This window comes from Lactuca virosa, chromosome 4 (genome assembly GCF_052849685.1).
Source record: "Lactuca virosa cultivar CGN04683 chromosome 4, Lactuca_virosa_CGN04683_v6, whole genome shotgun sequence".
In the NCBI taxonomy this organism is placed as follows: Eukaryota; Viridiplantae; Streptophyta; class Magnoliopsida; order Asterales; family Asteraceae; genus Lactuca; species Lactuca virosa.
In genome coordinates, this window is record NC_136429.1 from 105,813,376 (window position 1) to 105,827,448 (window position 14,073).

A 14,073-nucleotide genomic window follows, 5' to 3' on the forward strand; every position below is an offset into this window, starting at 1 on the left:
AATCTATTGCTATAAGTGTCTTAAGATGTTATAACAAGTCAGGTCAAAACACAAATTTAGTCATTGGATTTCATGTTCTCAGAAGCCTTGAATTGGATTGTTCCCAAGTAAATTCCATGATATCTTTCTATGAAGGATCAAACTAATACGAAAGTGCCTCAAACGACTAATTTCCATTTCCAAGTTCGATTTTCATTAACCTTGGTCAAAAACCCCAAAGTACCCTTGCCTATTAGGTGCTACGTAGAGACGTCAGGTCTAAAGTTGTGTGAACAAGTTACATAGATCTCAACAAAAATAAAATAAAATAAAATAAAAGGAGGAATACAGAATGATATTCAATTGATACTAACAAGGAAACAAAGTCATAGCATAGCATAGCATCGTTACTTGATTTATATTGTTCTAGTATATAAGAAACACCATGTGAAAAACAAAAATACGGATGTTAAAAAGACACACTCCAGATAGAAGCTTGAAAAGTATAATCATCCATGCATGGGGTACAACCTTTATTCATAAGATTTACATTACATATACTCGAGTAAGTCTTCCTGATTTTTCAAATCCCATATCACAACTTTTCCATCTAGTCCTGTAATATTAATCAAAAAACAATATCATCAAACTGATAACTGAACTGTGCTATGTACTTATTTATGCAACAAAGCAACAAATTTTTATAAAAATATGTAATGTTGTGGCTTTCTTACCAATTTATGCAGCCGTGTATCAGTTTCTGACTAAAAATAAAAGTTTACCCAATTTTGATAAAAAGTAAATTGGTATTTCAGGGTAAATGCACAAAATAAGAAATTGGTAATTTCGGTTCTAATTTTTTTTTTTTTTTTTCTTATCTCAGCAGTGTAATTAGATTTCTATTTGGATGACATTGCTATAATTGGGAAGATATTTAATGTTGTAATAGGAAGAAATGAAAGTAAGATGCTCTAAAAAAGAAATCAGTGAAAGTACAAAATGGTTATTGGTTTAAAAGGAGGGAAATTATGTTTACCTGAAGTGCTAAAGCTTGTCATTTTGTTACTCCCTGATGATGTCTTGAAAGGCACAATGCAACTACAAATGTCAGATAGGAAAATTAATTAAATAAGAGTGAAAAATGTGATTATGCCTTCACAAGTCACAACATTAAAATCAAGAAGGATAAATTAAATTAGAAAAAGTAAGAAAGGTGATATATACTTGATGCAGTTGTCATGAACACCACCACGAGACTTATCATTACTGGTTCCCTGTTTTGAGCTTCCATAGAACTTCCCAAATGCTTCTGTCAGCTGCAAATCAGAAACAATGTTAATAAGGGGCTTAGAGAACATTCAATAAGGCATTCAAATTAAACTTTTCAATTCATGGGGCCCTATTATTAGAGTCCAAATTTGACTAAAGCATGTCTATTGAATAAGACAGTCATGAGTGTAAGAACCTGTGACCCATATCTTGCACTAGAAGATGTTGACTTTTTTTCATCAAGGAACCTCACAAAGCTCCTAAAAACATACATCAAAGAAAAAAAATGAAATATACTTTTGGTGCAATTCAATGAAAGTAGGTTGCTATTAACCCTGAAAAATTGAATCTCAGAATTGTACCATGATCCTATTCCATCTGCTGCAAAAACCATGGGATTGCAGTCATAGCCCACACCAATTACAAGTTTCTCAGAGACAAACATAACCTGAAATAATAAAATGTTGTTTCTCAACAATTGAATAAGAAGAAGTGCAAAAACAATGCAGAATGATAGAGAGGATGCTGACCCACATCACGAAGAGGCAAATCACGCAATACTACACTTTGAGCAGAAGGGGAAGGTCCGATATGGTCAACAAAGTATATCATTGAATTATGACCTGTTTGTTATGCCAACAAAAACATGGAACATAATGAACATAATATATATATATATATATATATATATATATATATATATATATATATATATATATATATATATATGAGAGTGTTTTATTGAAAAAGAAAGAATTAAATTAAATTCCTTCCATCCACCCCTAGGAATGGTGAAATCCATTAAATATGGAATTTGAAAGATCCCGATGGAATTGAATCCCGTCATTTGGCAACTAAACATGCCATGGAATGGAATCTCTAATTCCAATTCCGCTGGATTCCATCAGAATCCACAAACCAATTACAAACTTATAGCAACTTAACTTGAATATGAAGCAATAGAGTAAATTCCCTCACCTACATAAGCTAAGCTATTTCCACTTGGGGACCATTTGACACCAAAGGCCCAGCAAAATGAGAGATCAAGCTGAACAATTTGCTGCTCAAACATACCAAGAAATAAACTTAATTCTCTCAAGGAAAAAGAGAATAGCATTTTAATTGACATAAGTTATAAGTATCAATCAGAAAGTGCATGAATACAAGGCAAATACAATTAGGGTTATGTGCTAGCATATATGTATGTATTCCTCTAGGTTAATTAGGGTCATTCACTTGATTTTTTTTTTCTCCATGATTTTATAGCACAAATTCTAGGTTAATTCGGAAATATAATAAAGCCAAACCTCTCCAAATTTTGCATCTAATGAGGAGCCACTTCCTGATTTCCTTGGTTTACTGACAACCATAATCACATATGTCAGTGAAAATGTTGTGGTAAAAGTAAAGATATGAAATGTAGGAAAAGATGAAGCCTAATACCCTGCATCAACCCCTTTAATAAAAGTCGAGAACACTCTACATTTTCCATCAGTAGATGTTGTAGCAATGAGAACCTGTCAAAAATAGCCAATCATGTGTCAAAATAATAGTGTTAGCTAACATATAATTGCCTAAGAAACAACAAAAGAAACTTATACATATATATCTCTCTCTATATTTATACACACATATTCATTCTCTAATATATATGGTTAAAAAATCCTGGAGATGCAATGGTGAGAAGAAAAATGGATGTACAAAAAGAAAGTTTAATATCAAATTTAAAGCGGAAAAGTGCCAAAATTTTAAAGTTATGTGAAATAAGAGAAAATACGAACATTATTAGGATGCCAAGCAACACTGGTCACAGAAGAATCATGCTTTTTCCTGATTAGCTTACTAACCCACCTGAGGAAATAAATATTGTATATGGTTTGTAAGTAACTGAACAAGTTAAAAGTCTAAAGAGGAAGCTATTATTACCAGTTATTCTCCTGCTCATAGTAACATATACAAACAGTTTTAGCTCCACTTCCCACAGCAAATTTGTTTCCTGTAAACAATAATTAGTGACTAAGTATAATGACATAAATGGGATTTACACAAACATATTCTCAAGTAGAGAAGTGCTCTATAAATAAGGACATATTACAATACCTTTAGGGCTCCATTGCACACAGAGTGCAGCTCGGTTGAGCCTGAGAATAACAAGAGTTGGTACCCATACAGATCCTTCTTGGTTCCAGACATACCTGCAAAATTGAGAAGCTTTCATAACATAGAATCTAAAAAACAATAAGAACATTCACTCACAAATGAGAGAGAGATGCAAATATGATCCCAAACTTGAACCGAATAAATATTTAAAACATTCACTCACGAATTGCGATCATGAGACACAGTAACTATTCTGTTTGATGATTTACTCCAATCTATTCCTGCAACAATTTGGTCATGCTGCACCAAGGTAGAAGCTAAAGTTTGAGAAATATAATGCAAAAGAATACAAAAGAAAGTAAAGATAGGTGTGAGAAGTTAGACAGCCTAAAGCATAAACAAGTATATAGAAAGGAAGTGATCTAAGAAAATGTCAAGTACCTTTTGCAGAACATGAATCCTTTCCCAATTTTCTTCAACTGATTTATAGATGTGAACCTCATGATTGTTTGGACAAAGAGCTATCACTGCAGGAAACACAGTCACTATTACAATCCTGCATAATAGGTGCGAGTAGAGAGAGAAAGAAAAACATGTTGCAAAATGGCTATGTTATCATAGAAGAGCATAGTAAACTTAGCAGAAACAAAAGGTCCATGAATACAGTAAAAGGACATACAATAGAAAAAGAGAAAATATGCATTATAGCAAGCCTCAAACGCCTAAAGAAGTGGGCTACTATTTTCATAAGAATAGTTGATAACACTTTCAAATACTGTTTTGTATGAGTTGAAAAGATGAAGTTTGGTCAGACATTTGGATCAATCTTACTAAGGTCCAGATGCTCCCAATCCTTCATCTCCATGGTAATTCTAGGTAGTATACCAACCAGATCTCCAATATTTATATGGATTGCAAAACGTATCCATAAAAATCACGAATCACATTAAACTTTAGAACATGTACTATAAACAAAAAATATGGCGATGTTAACTTTGTAATATAATTTATATGAATTCGTCATTTGAAAAGTATTGAGGTTGAGCATATAAGTCAAAAACATTATATAGTATCTTAGGGAGCACAATTCATAATGGCAATAGCTATACCTACTAAAATCAAAAGAAATACATCAGTCCTGAAATCTGTAACATCCCAAAATTTTCTTTCATCATTATGAACATATCTCTAATCGTGGAACAAAAAGGGAGCATCTCAAGTTTATTAACCTATAATCAAGGTTACATCCAAACATAGACAAATTCATTATGAAGATATGTATCTGTATCTTACTTGAGTGATCGGGGCTCCAAGCATGGCAAGTAACGCACTCAGCAAACTGATTAACTGCAATTGCCGCCATTTCAATCTGCAAACCAGAAAAAACAATATACTTTCAAGAACTGCTCGATCGTCCTAATAGAATTTCCAAATTTCCGATAAATTCGATGAGGAGAGAGATAGAGAACCAGAATTAATTAGACTGGAGAACAAGGGTAATCATGTAGATTTGAATCGCGATGAAGACAAGATCTGTGACTGGATGCAAATCCTTGCGTTTTTTACAATCCATTAGGGTTTTAAATTATTATTTTCTTCATTGCATTTTACCTTTTTCGGGGGTTTTATTACGAAATTTCACTTTGAGTCCCTTCGGCTAAAACCGCTATGCAAATCAGTCCTCTAAGGCCTAAGCTTGTAGTTAGATGTGAAAAAAAAAAAACGGGTCGGAGCGGATTGAGTAACCGATAATAATTTTGTTTGATTAAAAATAATAATTTCTAGCATGTGCCAAAAATATGATAGGTTTGGAATTCGGATTAATGCGTAAATACTTGTGTTTTTAAATTTTTATTTTTATAGATGATAGGTTGTTAAATTTAATTACAAAAATGATATTATTAAATAAAATATACGTTTGTTTAATAAATGCACTTAAGAAATTTTATGTATCTATTACGCTTTGAAGAATTTTGGCTCACTTGTCACGTTTAATTTATCTTAATAACTAGAAATTGTATTTTTCTCGTTTCGTTATCATTGGTGGATTCATATGGATGTACGAGGTAGCCCGTGTAACCCTTCAAATTAGAAATTAACAATTATGTTTGTTTAATCGATGACTTGAGAATATTAAAACTAAAAATATAATTACTCGCTTTCAAAAAATGAAAGAGCAAAGATGTGAAGTTTAAAATGTAATACATATTGTATAGTATATTTTGTCATTTTTTTATGTCTAATGAAATTGCGATTTTTTCCTTATTGTATATTATGCAAATATATATATATATATATATATATATATATATATATATATATATATATATGTGTGTGTGTGTGTGTGTGTGTGTTACCGCTTTACTTTGACCCTAGTTATGTCATTGTTCGTGTTGACACATACAAGGTTTTGTTTACTAGGTTATAATCGCACAAAAAGAAATTACTACTAATCATCATTTTATCATTTTGTGTGCATGGTTTCTAGGGAGACCAAACTTGTCGACATACAAAAGTTTACAGACCTGTAAACATGGTGATATACAGAGTTGAAGGAGTGGAAATTGTTGTTGATTAAATTTGATAGGGTAAAAGTGACATTTAATACATTAAAGGGGTGGAAAGTGTCATTCTATAAAGTAAGGGGAGGAAATTGTCAGTATACAAAAATATAAGGATCAAATCTGCCAACATAAAAAAGTTTTGTGGATAAAATATGAAATAAGAAAATAGATTTGTGGCTAAAATAGGAAATAAGAAACTTTTATGGTCAATTATAAAAAAAAAATACAAAACTATACTATTTATAAGGAGACTGCCTTTTATTATATAAAATAATCTTAGGTTTAACTAATTTGTCTTGTTATTAAACTATAACCAAAGTTCATTCGTTTACTTATATGTACAAGCCATGTCACATTTGTTTTCATATATGTAAAGTGAGCTGTTATTATAACATTGATATTGAAAATAACATATGAACGGATTGTTTAAAAGAAAATTAATTTGATAGATTTTATAATGGTACAAACAATTTGTCCTCGAATGATCTTGAGATACTAATCAAACTAAAGAGTTATAAAATACAGGATTCATTCAAATAGTTGTTGGAGGCGGTAAATATATTCTCGTAACCAACATCGGTTATAGTATTTTTCCAACTCCTCACCGCACACTTCGCATTAACAATATCCTTTTCATTCCAAACATAACAAAAAATTGTGTGGTCATTCTTTAATGTACTTATGAAAATTAATTGCATCGTAGAATTTGACAAATCTGGGTTTTTTGTGAAAGACCTTGGGACCAAACAAATTCTTTTTTGATCTGACAACACCAAGGATCTTTATCCAGTTTGCCCTTCCAAGTCCACTTCGTAAGCATTTATGTCTAAAATTTCCCACGACATGGAACCAACAGCTCGCATATCCCAAGAACGAAGTGTTTCGTCTTTTGTTTTCAAATAATCCTATTCAATATAATAAATGTTTGTGGAATTTGATTTGTAATGCTTGTCAACTTGGCAACCATACTTGTCTTCCGTTTTCACACTGCAAATTCTATTATGCATGCACTTTTTGACTTAATTCATTTGGATATATAGACATCCCCACTTTCTAGCATAAGCGGGCTAAAGTACTATGTTATATTCTTAGATCATTACTCTTATTATTTGTGGGTTTACCTCTAACGCCCGTGTTTCTAGGTTAGGCACTAATGATGATGTAATAGTCTAGGCCAACCTTTGTAACTTGTTTTGAAATAATAAGATGTATTATTGATTATTATGTGTTTTATGCTTAATTATTATAATTTAATGAATTAAGGATAAAAATAAGCGTCGAAAATAAATGTTAGACAAACTTGATATCTATGAAGAACGTTGTAGTGGTTGAAATAAGGATTCTGGAGATATAAAGAATACCGAAATCCGAGTTATAACGAAGAAGTTATGACATGTCGAAGTTTCGTGACAGAACCGGCATGACGCTGTGTGACGTAAAAAGTGAATTTACGATAAAGTGCTTTTTAGCCTTAGCGATCTAAACGAAAGTCGTAGTGTTCGTTAAACCGAGAGTGTGCATAAAAAGAATTCCCAAATCTGACTGTGTATGAGGAAGTTATGATTTTTCTAAGTTTCAGTTTCGCAGTAGACAGCTAAAAACTCGAATTTTTAGATCGAGTGATTTTTAGCCGACACAACCTAAACGAGGATCGAAGATCTCGTCAATAGTAGTACAACGGTAAAAAGACAGACGAAAACGGACGTTGGATGAAGAAGTTATGAATTTTTAACGGATTTTCTTGTCCCCGTCTGTTAAAAATAATAATATTAAAAATAATATCAAAATTAGCCGACGGAGTCTAAACGAAAGTCGTAGAGTATAATCTCACCTACGTGTGCATATAAAGAACGTCGAAAACGGAGCTCGTATGCAAAAGTTATGAATTTTTGAAAATCGGGGCACAAAAACCGAGAATTTTCGCATGCACAAGGTCAGGATTCGGCCACGTCGCCCTCGCATGCGAGTCTGCCCCGTGTCCGCCTACTGATTCTTCCGAATGCGCGGCCCAATCACGATCCGACGCGTGTTGCGTCCGTGGAGGCGTCCGAAGGAGACGCGTGTCTTGCATCCGAAGTCGACGCCTGGCCCTCCCCCTCGCCTGCGAAGCTGCCGCGTGGCTTCTTCTTCCCTCGGATCTGAACCCTCGCAGGGTATAAAAGGAGGTGCGAACCCTCCCGGTTCCTACACCATTTTTCATCATTTTTCACTTCTTTCACCTCCCTAAACTTCCTTACAACCCCCCGAAGCCCCGGGATCATACCTAACACCCGAAGAACATCCCGAAGTGTCTGAATACCCCGAGAAATTTATCTTTTCGGTTTGAAGCTTAACCCTCGCAAGGCCCGATTTTCATTAAAGCTCCCGGTTTCATCGGAAACGATCGTTTTAAGAAACGAAGTGCTGCCCGGTTATCGTTAAATCAAGTGAGTGTGTAGTCATTTTCATCTTACACATAGATATGAAGTATTTTCTATAAAATACGTGCTATGTGTAATTATATTGTTTGTTTATTTGAGATGGGTGTTGAGTAGATGTTTTATACAAGTTTTAAACTGTATATGTATTTTTATCTACAAATATGTTGGGTAAAACATGGGTAGATGAAATAGTTGATGTGTGTTAAAATGATGAGAGGCCTCGATATTGTTGTTGTTGTTGTTGTTGTTGTTGTTGTTGTCATCTAGCGGAGTATAGATGACGACTATGGACCTTTCTAGACAGTCCAGTGGAACGCTAGCAGGCTCGCAACCTGTAGGTGTTGGTGAACTATATGTTCGTTGGTATACTCCATCCCCATCATGGTTGCCTTAAGGACATGTATGGTTGAGGAATCCCCTTAGCAGTAGTGTCCATCCCGATAATGATCCTTAGGCTAAGTCCCTTGTGGTAGGTGTTTAGGGACGTAAATTAAGGATAACGGGAACGGGTAATCAGGGTTATTGTTGGTTGATGAAATTAATAAATTTATTGTTGGTTAATGAAATTAATAAATTTATTATTTGTGGGTTGAAAACCCTATATGCTCACCAAGCTCCCAAGCCTGACCCACTCAGTTTTTTATATTACAGGTAGTGGACCCAGAGCATAGTTTGGATGATGAAGAGGGATTTTTGGATTATAGGCCAGTAGTTGTAAATAACTATTGTAAGGCTTATGATGTACTGTTTATGCTTTTGGTCTGTATCGGAACATGACATCCCGAGGTTTTGTTATATAATGAAAATACATTTCTTTAAGAAATGTTTTGATAAATTTTTATTATATTTTGTTTTGGGAACAAATTCTGCAACACCTTTTGGAAGATTACTCTGATTTTATTTTAAAAGTATAAACTAAATCGGTCTTTTCTGGCCAAGAAATTTAGGGATGTCACAGTTGGTATTAGAGCATTAGTTTAAGCGAACTAGGAATTTGTAGGATTTCTAGACTTAAACTTAGAATGCTAAGTGATGATCGTGATATGAGTGTCTACCATATTTTAGACACGAGCACTAGTATATTTTAGGAAAGATGCCTAAAATACTTTTATGTGCTAAGTGCTATATGTTTGCCATATATGATGTTATTTGTTCGGATCTATCGTCTGTTGCCGACCGGATCTGGAAACCTTATGTGTTTAGGATTCTAAGCGTACGACTACGATATTAGAACTAGCATGTAACGTTTCGGAGTGATAAGGAGATTTTAAATAATCATCGTGAATAAAGAACTAAATTCGCCTTATTTGGTGTATAGATTATAATGGCAAGAACTCGAAGTGGAGCTGGAAATGTAAACAGAAATCAGCAACCTCAACCCCAAGTGGTGGAACAGGTGCCTATAGCAGAAGCTGCACCAGAACCGATCACAATGGCTGGAGTACAAGCCATGATTCAGACAATGATGGCTGAACAAAGGGAAGAAATGAGGCAAATATTTATGAACAACAGGAGTGAACCGTTAATACCTGTTGAACAACCTGAATTAAATGACGATCAATCAGAGGAAGGAAATTACAGTAGATCTGTTGGTCAAACTGAACCGCTTGTGGTTAGGAGGAATAACTACGAGGATGGATGCAAGTATAAAGACTTTATGACTTGCAAGCCATCAACTTTCACTGGAAAAGAAGATCCCGTCGGAGTAATGGATTGGATCTCGGAAATGGAATTGGCCTTCATGACATGTGGTTGTCAAGGCAAGTTACAAACCATATTTGCAGTGCGTCAGTTCAGAGGTGGTGTTGTTCGTTGGTGGAACACTCTGGGGAAGACCCTAAGCCCTAATGAGCTACTGCAACTGACTTGGGCAGAGTTCTTTGTGCAATTCAAGCGCAAGTACTGCTCGGCCCAAAATGTGCTTGAGCTAGAGAACCAATTTCTGACATTGAAGAAGGGAAGCATGTCTATTGATGAATACACCAATAACTTCACAGACAAAATGGAGTTTGCTTTGCGTATTATCCCAGGTGAGCTGACAAAAAATGACAGGTACGCAAAGGGACTTCCATGGGAGTATGTGGTGCCAGTGCGTCAGACACTTACTTTGGAGGCAGCTATCATGGCTGCCAAGTCTGTTGAAGATATGATTAAGGGGAGAGCCGCCAACAAGGTTGAAGTTGGCGAAAAGAGAAAGTTTGAAGGAACTTCAGGTTCCAACAAGAAGAGCAGGCTCTCGAAGTCTGGTTCGAGGAAATTTGGAGGAGGAGCTGAAGCGAAGTGGTATGACAAGTGTAAGAAGAAACATGTTGGGAAATGTAGCGAGGAAGTCACTTGCTACAAATATGGAAAGCTTGGGCATTATGCCAATGAATGCACCTTCAATAAGAAAGTATGTTATGGGTGCAATGAAGAGGGGCACATTTTGAGGGACTTCCCAAAGAAGAAAGAGGTAGCAAAGCCCAATCTTCCACCAAAGCCAAAAGCCATAGCTTTCCAGATGACACTAGAAGCCGCAAAGGATGCAGTGAATGTCGCATCAGGTACCTTTCTTGTAAATGGATTGCTTGCCAATTTATTGTTTGATTTCGGAGCGAATTACTCCTTTATATCACATAAAATTGGTGAAAGACTAGCATTGCCTATAGAAAAACTTGATGATGCCCTTATAGTAGAAGTTGCTAGTGGCAAATTCATACATGTTAGCGATTGTATTAGGAACATCGTCATCGACCTGAACGGAAACGAATTCCTTGAGAAGTTGTTACCCATTGAGTTGAATGGTTTCGACATCGTTCTAGGGATGGATTGGCTTAGCGTCAATGATGCCGAGATACTGTGCAAGAATAAGATAGTGAGGGTAAACCCTCTTGGAAAAGAGTCATTTATGGTATACGAAGACAGACGCAGGGTAAGTTTTGGAATCATTTCCCTAATGAAAGCCAGAAAATGTTTGTCTAAAGGATGCACCTCATACTTGGCATTCGTGATCGATGCTAAGAAGGAGAAAAAGGATATGCAAAGTATACCAGTGGTGTGTGACAATCCAGAAGTTTTTCCCGAAAATCTTCCTGGATTGCCCCCTGATAGACAAGTGGAGTTTAGAATAGACTTGTTACCAGGAACAACACCAATAGCAAAAGCACCATATCGATTAGCATCGACGGAGATGAAGGAGCTTATGACGCAACTTCAGGAGTTGTTGGACAAAAGTTTCATTAGACCTAGTTCATCGCCCTGGGGAGCTCCGATGTTATTCGTAAAGACGAAAGATGGGAGCATGAGAATGTGCATAGATTATAGAGAGCTGAACAAGGCAACAATAAAGAATAAGTACCCGTTGCCAAGGATTGATGACCTATTTGATCAGTTACAAGGTTCGAGCTATTTCTCAAAGATCGATCTTAGGTCAGGATATCATCAGCTAAAGGTAAGAGAGCAGGATATTGAGAAAACTGCATTCAAAACAAGATATGAACACTATGAGTTCTTGGTTATGTCATTTGGACTAACCAATGCTCCAGCACCATTCATGGATTTGATGAACAGGGTTTGTAAACTATTCCTTGATAAATCTGTGATAGTGTTCATAGATGATATTTTGATTTATTCGAAAAGCAAGCAGGAGCATGACAAGCATCTGCGAGAAATGTTAGAATTTCTGAAAAAGGAGAAGTTGTATGCAAAGTTCTCCAAATGTGATTTTTGGATTTAAGAAGTCCAATTTTTGGGTCATGTGGTTAACCAAGAAGGAATAATGGTTGACCCAACAAAGATTGAAGTTGTGATGAAGTAGGAACAACCGAAAAGTCCCACGGAGATCCGAAGCTTTCTGGGATTAGCTGGATATTACCGAAGATTTATCCAAGGCTTTTCTTCGATAGCTGCTCCATTGACAACTTTGACCCACAAGGGAGCTACTTATACTTGGAGTGAGAAGCATAAGGAAGCTTTTGAGAAGTTAAAGAAGAAATTGTGTGAAGCACCGATTCTTTCTTTACTTGATGGAGTTGAAGACTTTGCAGTTTATAGCGATGCATCTGGAGTTGGTTTAGGTTGTGTTCTAACCCAAAGGGATAAGGTGATAGCATATGCATTGAGGCAATTAAAAGAACATGAAAAGAACTACCCCACTCATGATCTGGAGTTGGTAGCGGTAGTATTCGCCCTAAAAATATGGAGGTGTTATCTTTATGGCACAAAGTGCAAACTTTTCACTGATCATAAGAGTCTTCAGTATCTCTTTAATCAGAAAGAATTGAATATGAGACAACGACGCTGGCTAGAGTTGCTTAAGGATTACGATTGTGAAATCCTTTACCACCATGGTAAAGCAAATGTTGTAGCTGATGCTTTAAGCCGAAAAGTGAGTCTTGAAAAGAAAAGGCCAATGGCATTAAGAATCGAAGTTGTCTCAACGATTGTAGAAAGTATCAAGAAAGCTCAGATAGAAGCTTTAGAGAAAAATGACCGAAAAGAAGAACGTTTGGGCAAAACGTTAACGTTCGATACAAACGGTCAAGGAATGAAGGTATTCCAAGATAGGATTTGGGTACCTAAGACGGGAGGAATAACAGATCTTCTGATGGAGGAAGCTCACAAGACCATGTACTCGATTCATCCCGGCAGCACGAAAATGTATAGGGATCTGAAACCCTACTACTGGTGGCCGACGATGAAGCTCGATGTTGCAAAGTATGTGGCCGAATGTGTGACATATGCGAGGGTTAAGGCACAACATCAGAAACCGTATGGGAGTTTAGAACCTTTACCTGTACCCATGGGTAAATGGGAAGACATCACCATGGATTTTGTGACTAAACTGCCCAGAACGAAAAGCGGTCACGGCATGATTTAGGTGGTCGTTGATCGGTTCACAAAAAGTGCACATTTCATAGCAGCCAATGAGAAGTGGTCTATGGAAAAGCTTGCAAAGGTTTACGTGAAAGAGATAGTGAAATCTCATGGTGTTCCCTTAACGATTGTGTCAGATCGCGATAGTCGTTTCACGTCAAGGTTTTGGAGAAGTCTATAAGAGGAATTAGGTACGAAATTATGTTTAAGTACAGCTTACCATCCGCAAACCAATGGTCAGAGCGAACGAACGATTCAAACATTGGAGGACATGCTACGAGCATGTACCCTAGAATTCTAAGGTAACTGGGATGAACATTTACCTCTAGTAGAATTTTTCTACAATAATAGTTTTCACTCGAGCATCAAGATGGCACCTTATCAAGCTTTGTATGGACAAAAGTGTCGAACGCCGTCATGTTGGCTTGAAGCTGGGGAAAAGCAGTTTATGGGACCCGAGATAGTTCATCAAACTGCTGAAAAGCTGAAAGTGATTAGGGAAAGGATGTTAGCAGCTCAGGATCGTCAAAAGAGCTATGTTGACAAGAAAAGACAATCGATAACATTCGAAGTTAGAGATTCGGTTTTACTTAAAGTCTCGTCGTGGAAGGGACTTATAAGATTTGGTAAAAAGGAAAGTTGAGTCCAAGGTTTATTGGACCGCTAAAATTCTTTAGAGGATTGGGAACCAAGATTACAAGCTAGAATTACCAGAAGAACTAGATGGTATTCATAACACTTTCCATGTGTGTTATTTGAGGAAGTTCACGAGAGATGTTCCTGACATAATTCCAATTTCTGAATTAAGGTTGGATGAAAGCAAAAGGTTAATCGAAGAACCAGAAGCAATCGTTGACCGTAAGACTAAGAAGTTGCGACACAAGATG

At 36.0% G+C, this 14,073-nt stretch overlaps 1 protein-coding gene across 1 annotated transcript; it reads right to left on the reverse strand.

Annotated features, from left to right (window-relative positions):
* Nucleotides 1-325: 325 nt before the first annotated feature.
* On the reverse strand, nucleotides 326-4,948 carry LOC145106981 (actin-related protein 2/3 complex subunit 1A-like). Its single transcript, XM_079043887.1, has 16 exons — nucleotides 4,818-4,948; nucleotides 4,642-4,717; nucleotides 3,790-3,875; nucleotides 3,572-3,648; nucleotides 3,349-3,443; nucleotides 3,175-3,244; nucleotides 3,030-3,099; nucleotides 2,692-2,765; nucleotides 2,556-2,607; nucleotides 2,227-2,308; nucleotides 1,783-1,871; nucleotides 1,611-1,696; nucleotides 1,445-1,508; nucleotides 1,204-1,295; nucleotides 1,016-1,077; nucleotides 326-595 (listed from the first exon to the last, which is right to left on the reverse strand). Exons 2-16 carry the CDS (start codon nucleotides 4,709-4,711, stop codon nucleotides 531-533), a joined length of 1,134 nt encoding a protein of 377 aa, XP_078900013.1. The 5' UTR covers nucleotides 4,712-4,717; nucleotides 4,818-4,948; the 3' UTR covers nucleotides 326-530.
* Nucleotides 4,949-14,073: the final 9,125 nt, after the last annotated feature.

Bases quoted from the DNA above. Each gene is read 5' to 3' on its own strand.
- LOC145106981 (XM_079043887.1), bottom strand. From the start codon at position 4,711: ATGGCGGCAATTGCAGTTAATCAGTTTGCTGAGTGCGTTACTTGCCAT. The intron at 3,245-3,348 runs GTATTGTAATAT...TATTGTTTACAG, and splicing joins TGTGCAATGGAGCCCTAAAG to GAAACAAATTTGCTGTGGGA. The intron at 1,697-1,782 runs GTGGGTCAGCAT...TTATTATTTCAG, and splicing joins GTGATTTGCCTCTTCGTGAT to GTTATGTTTGTCTCTGAGAA.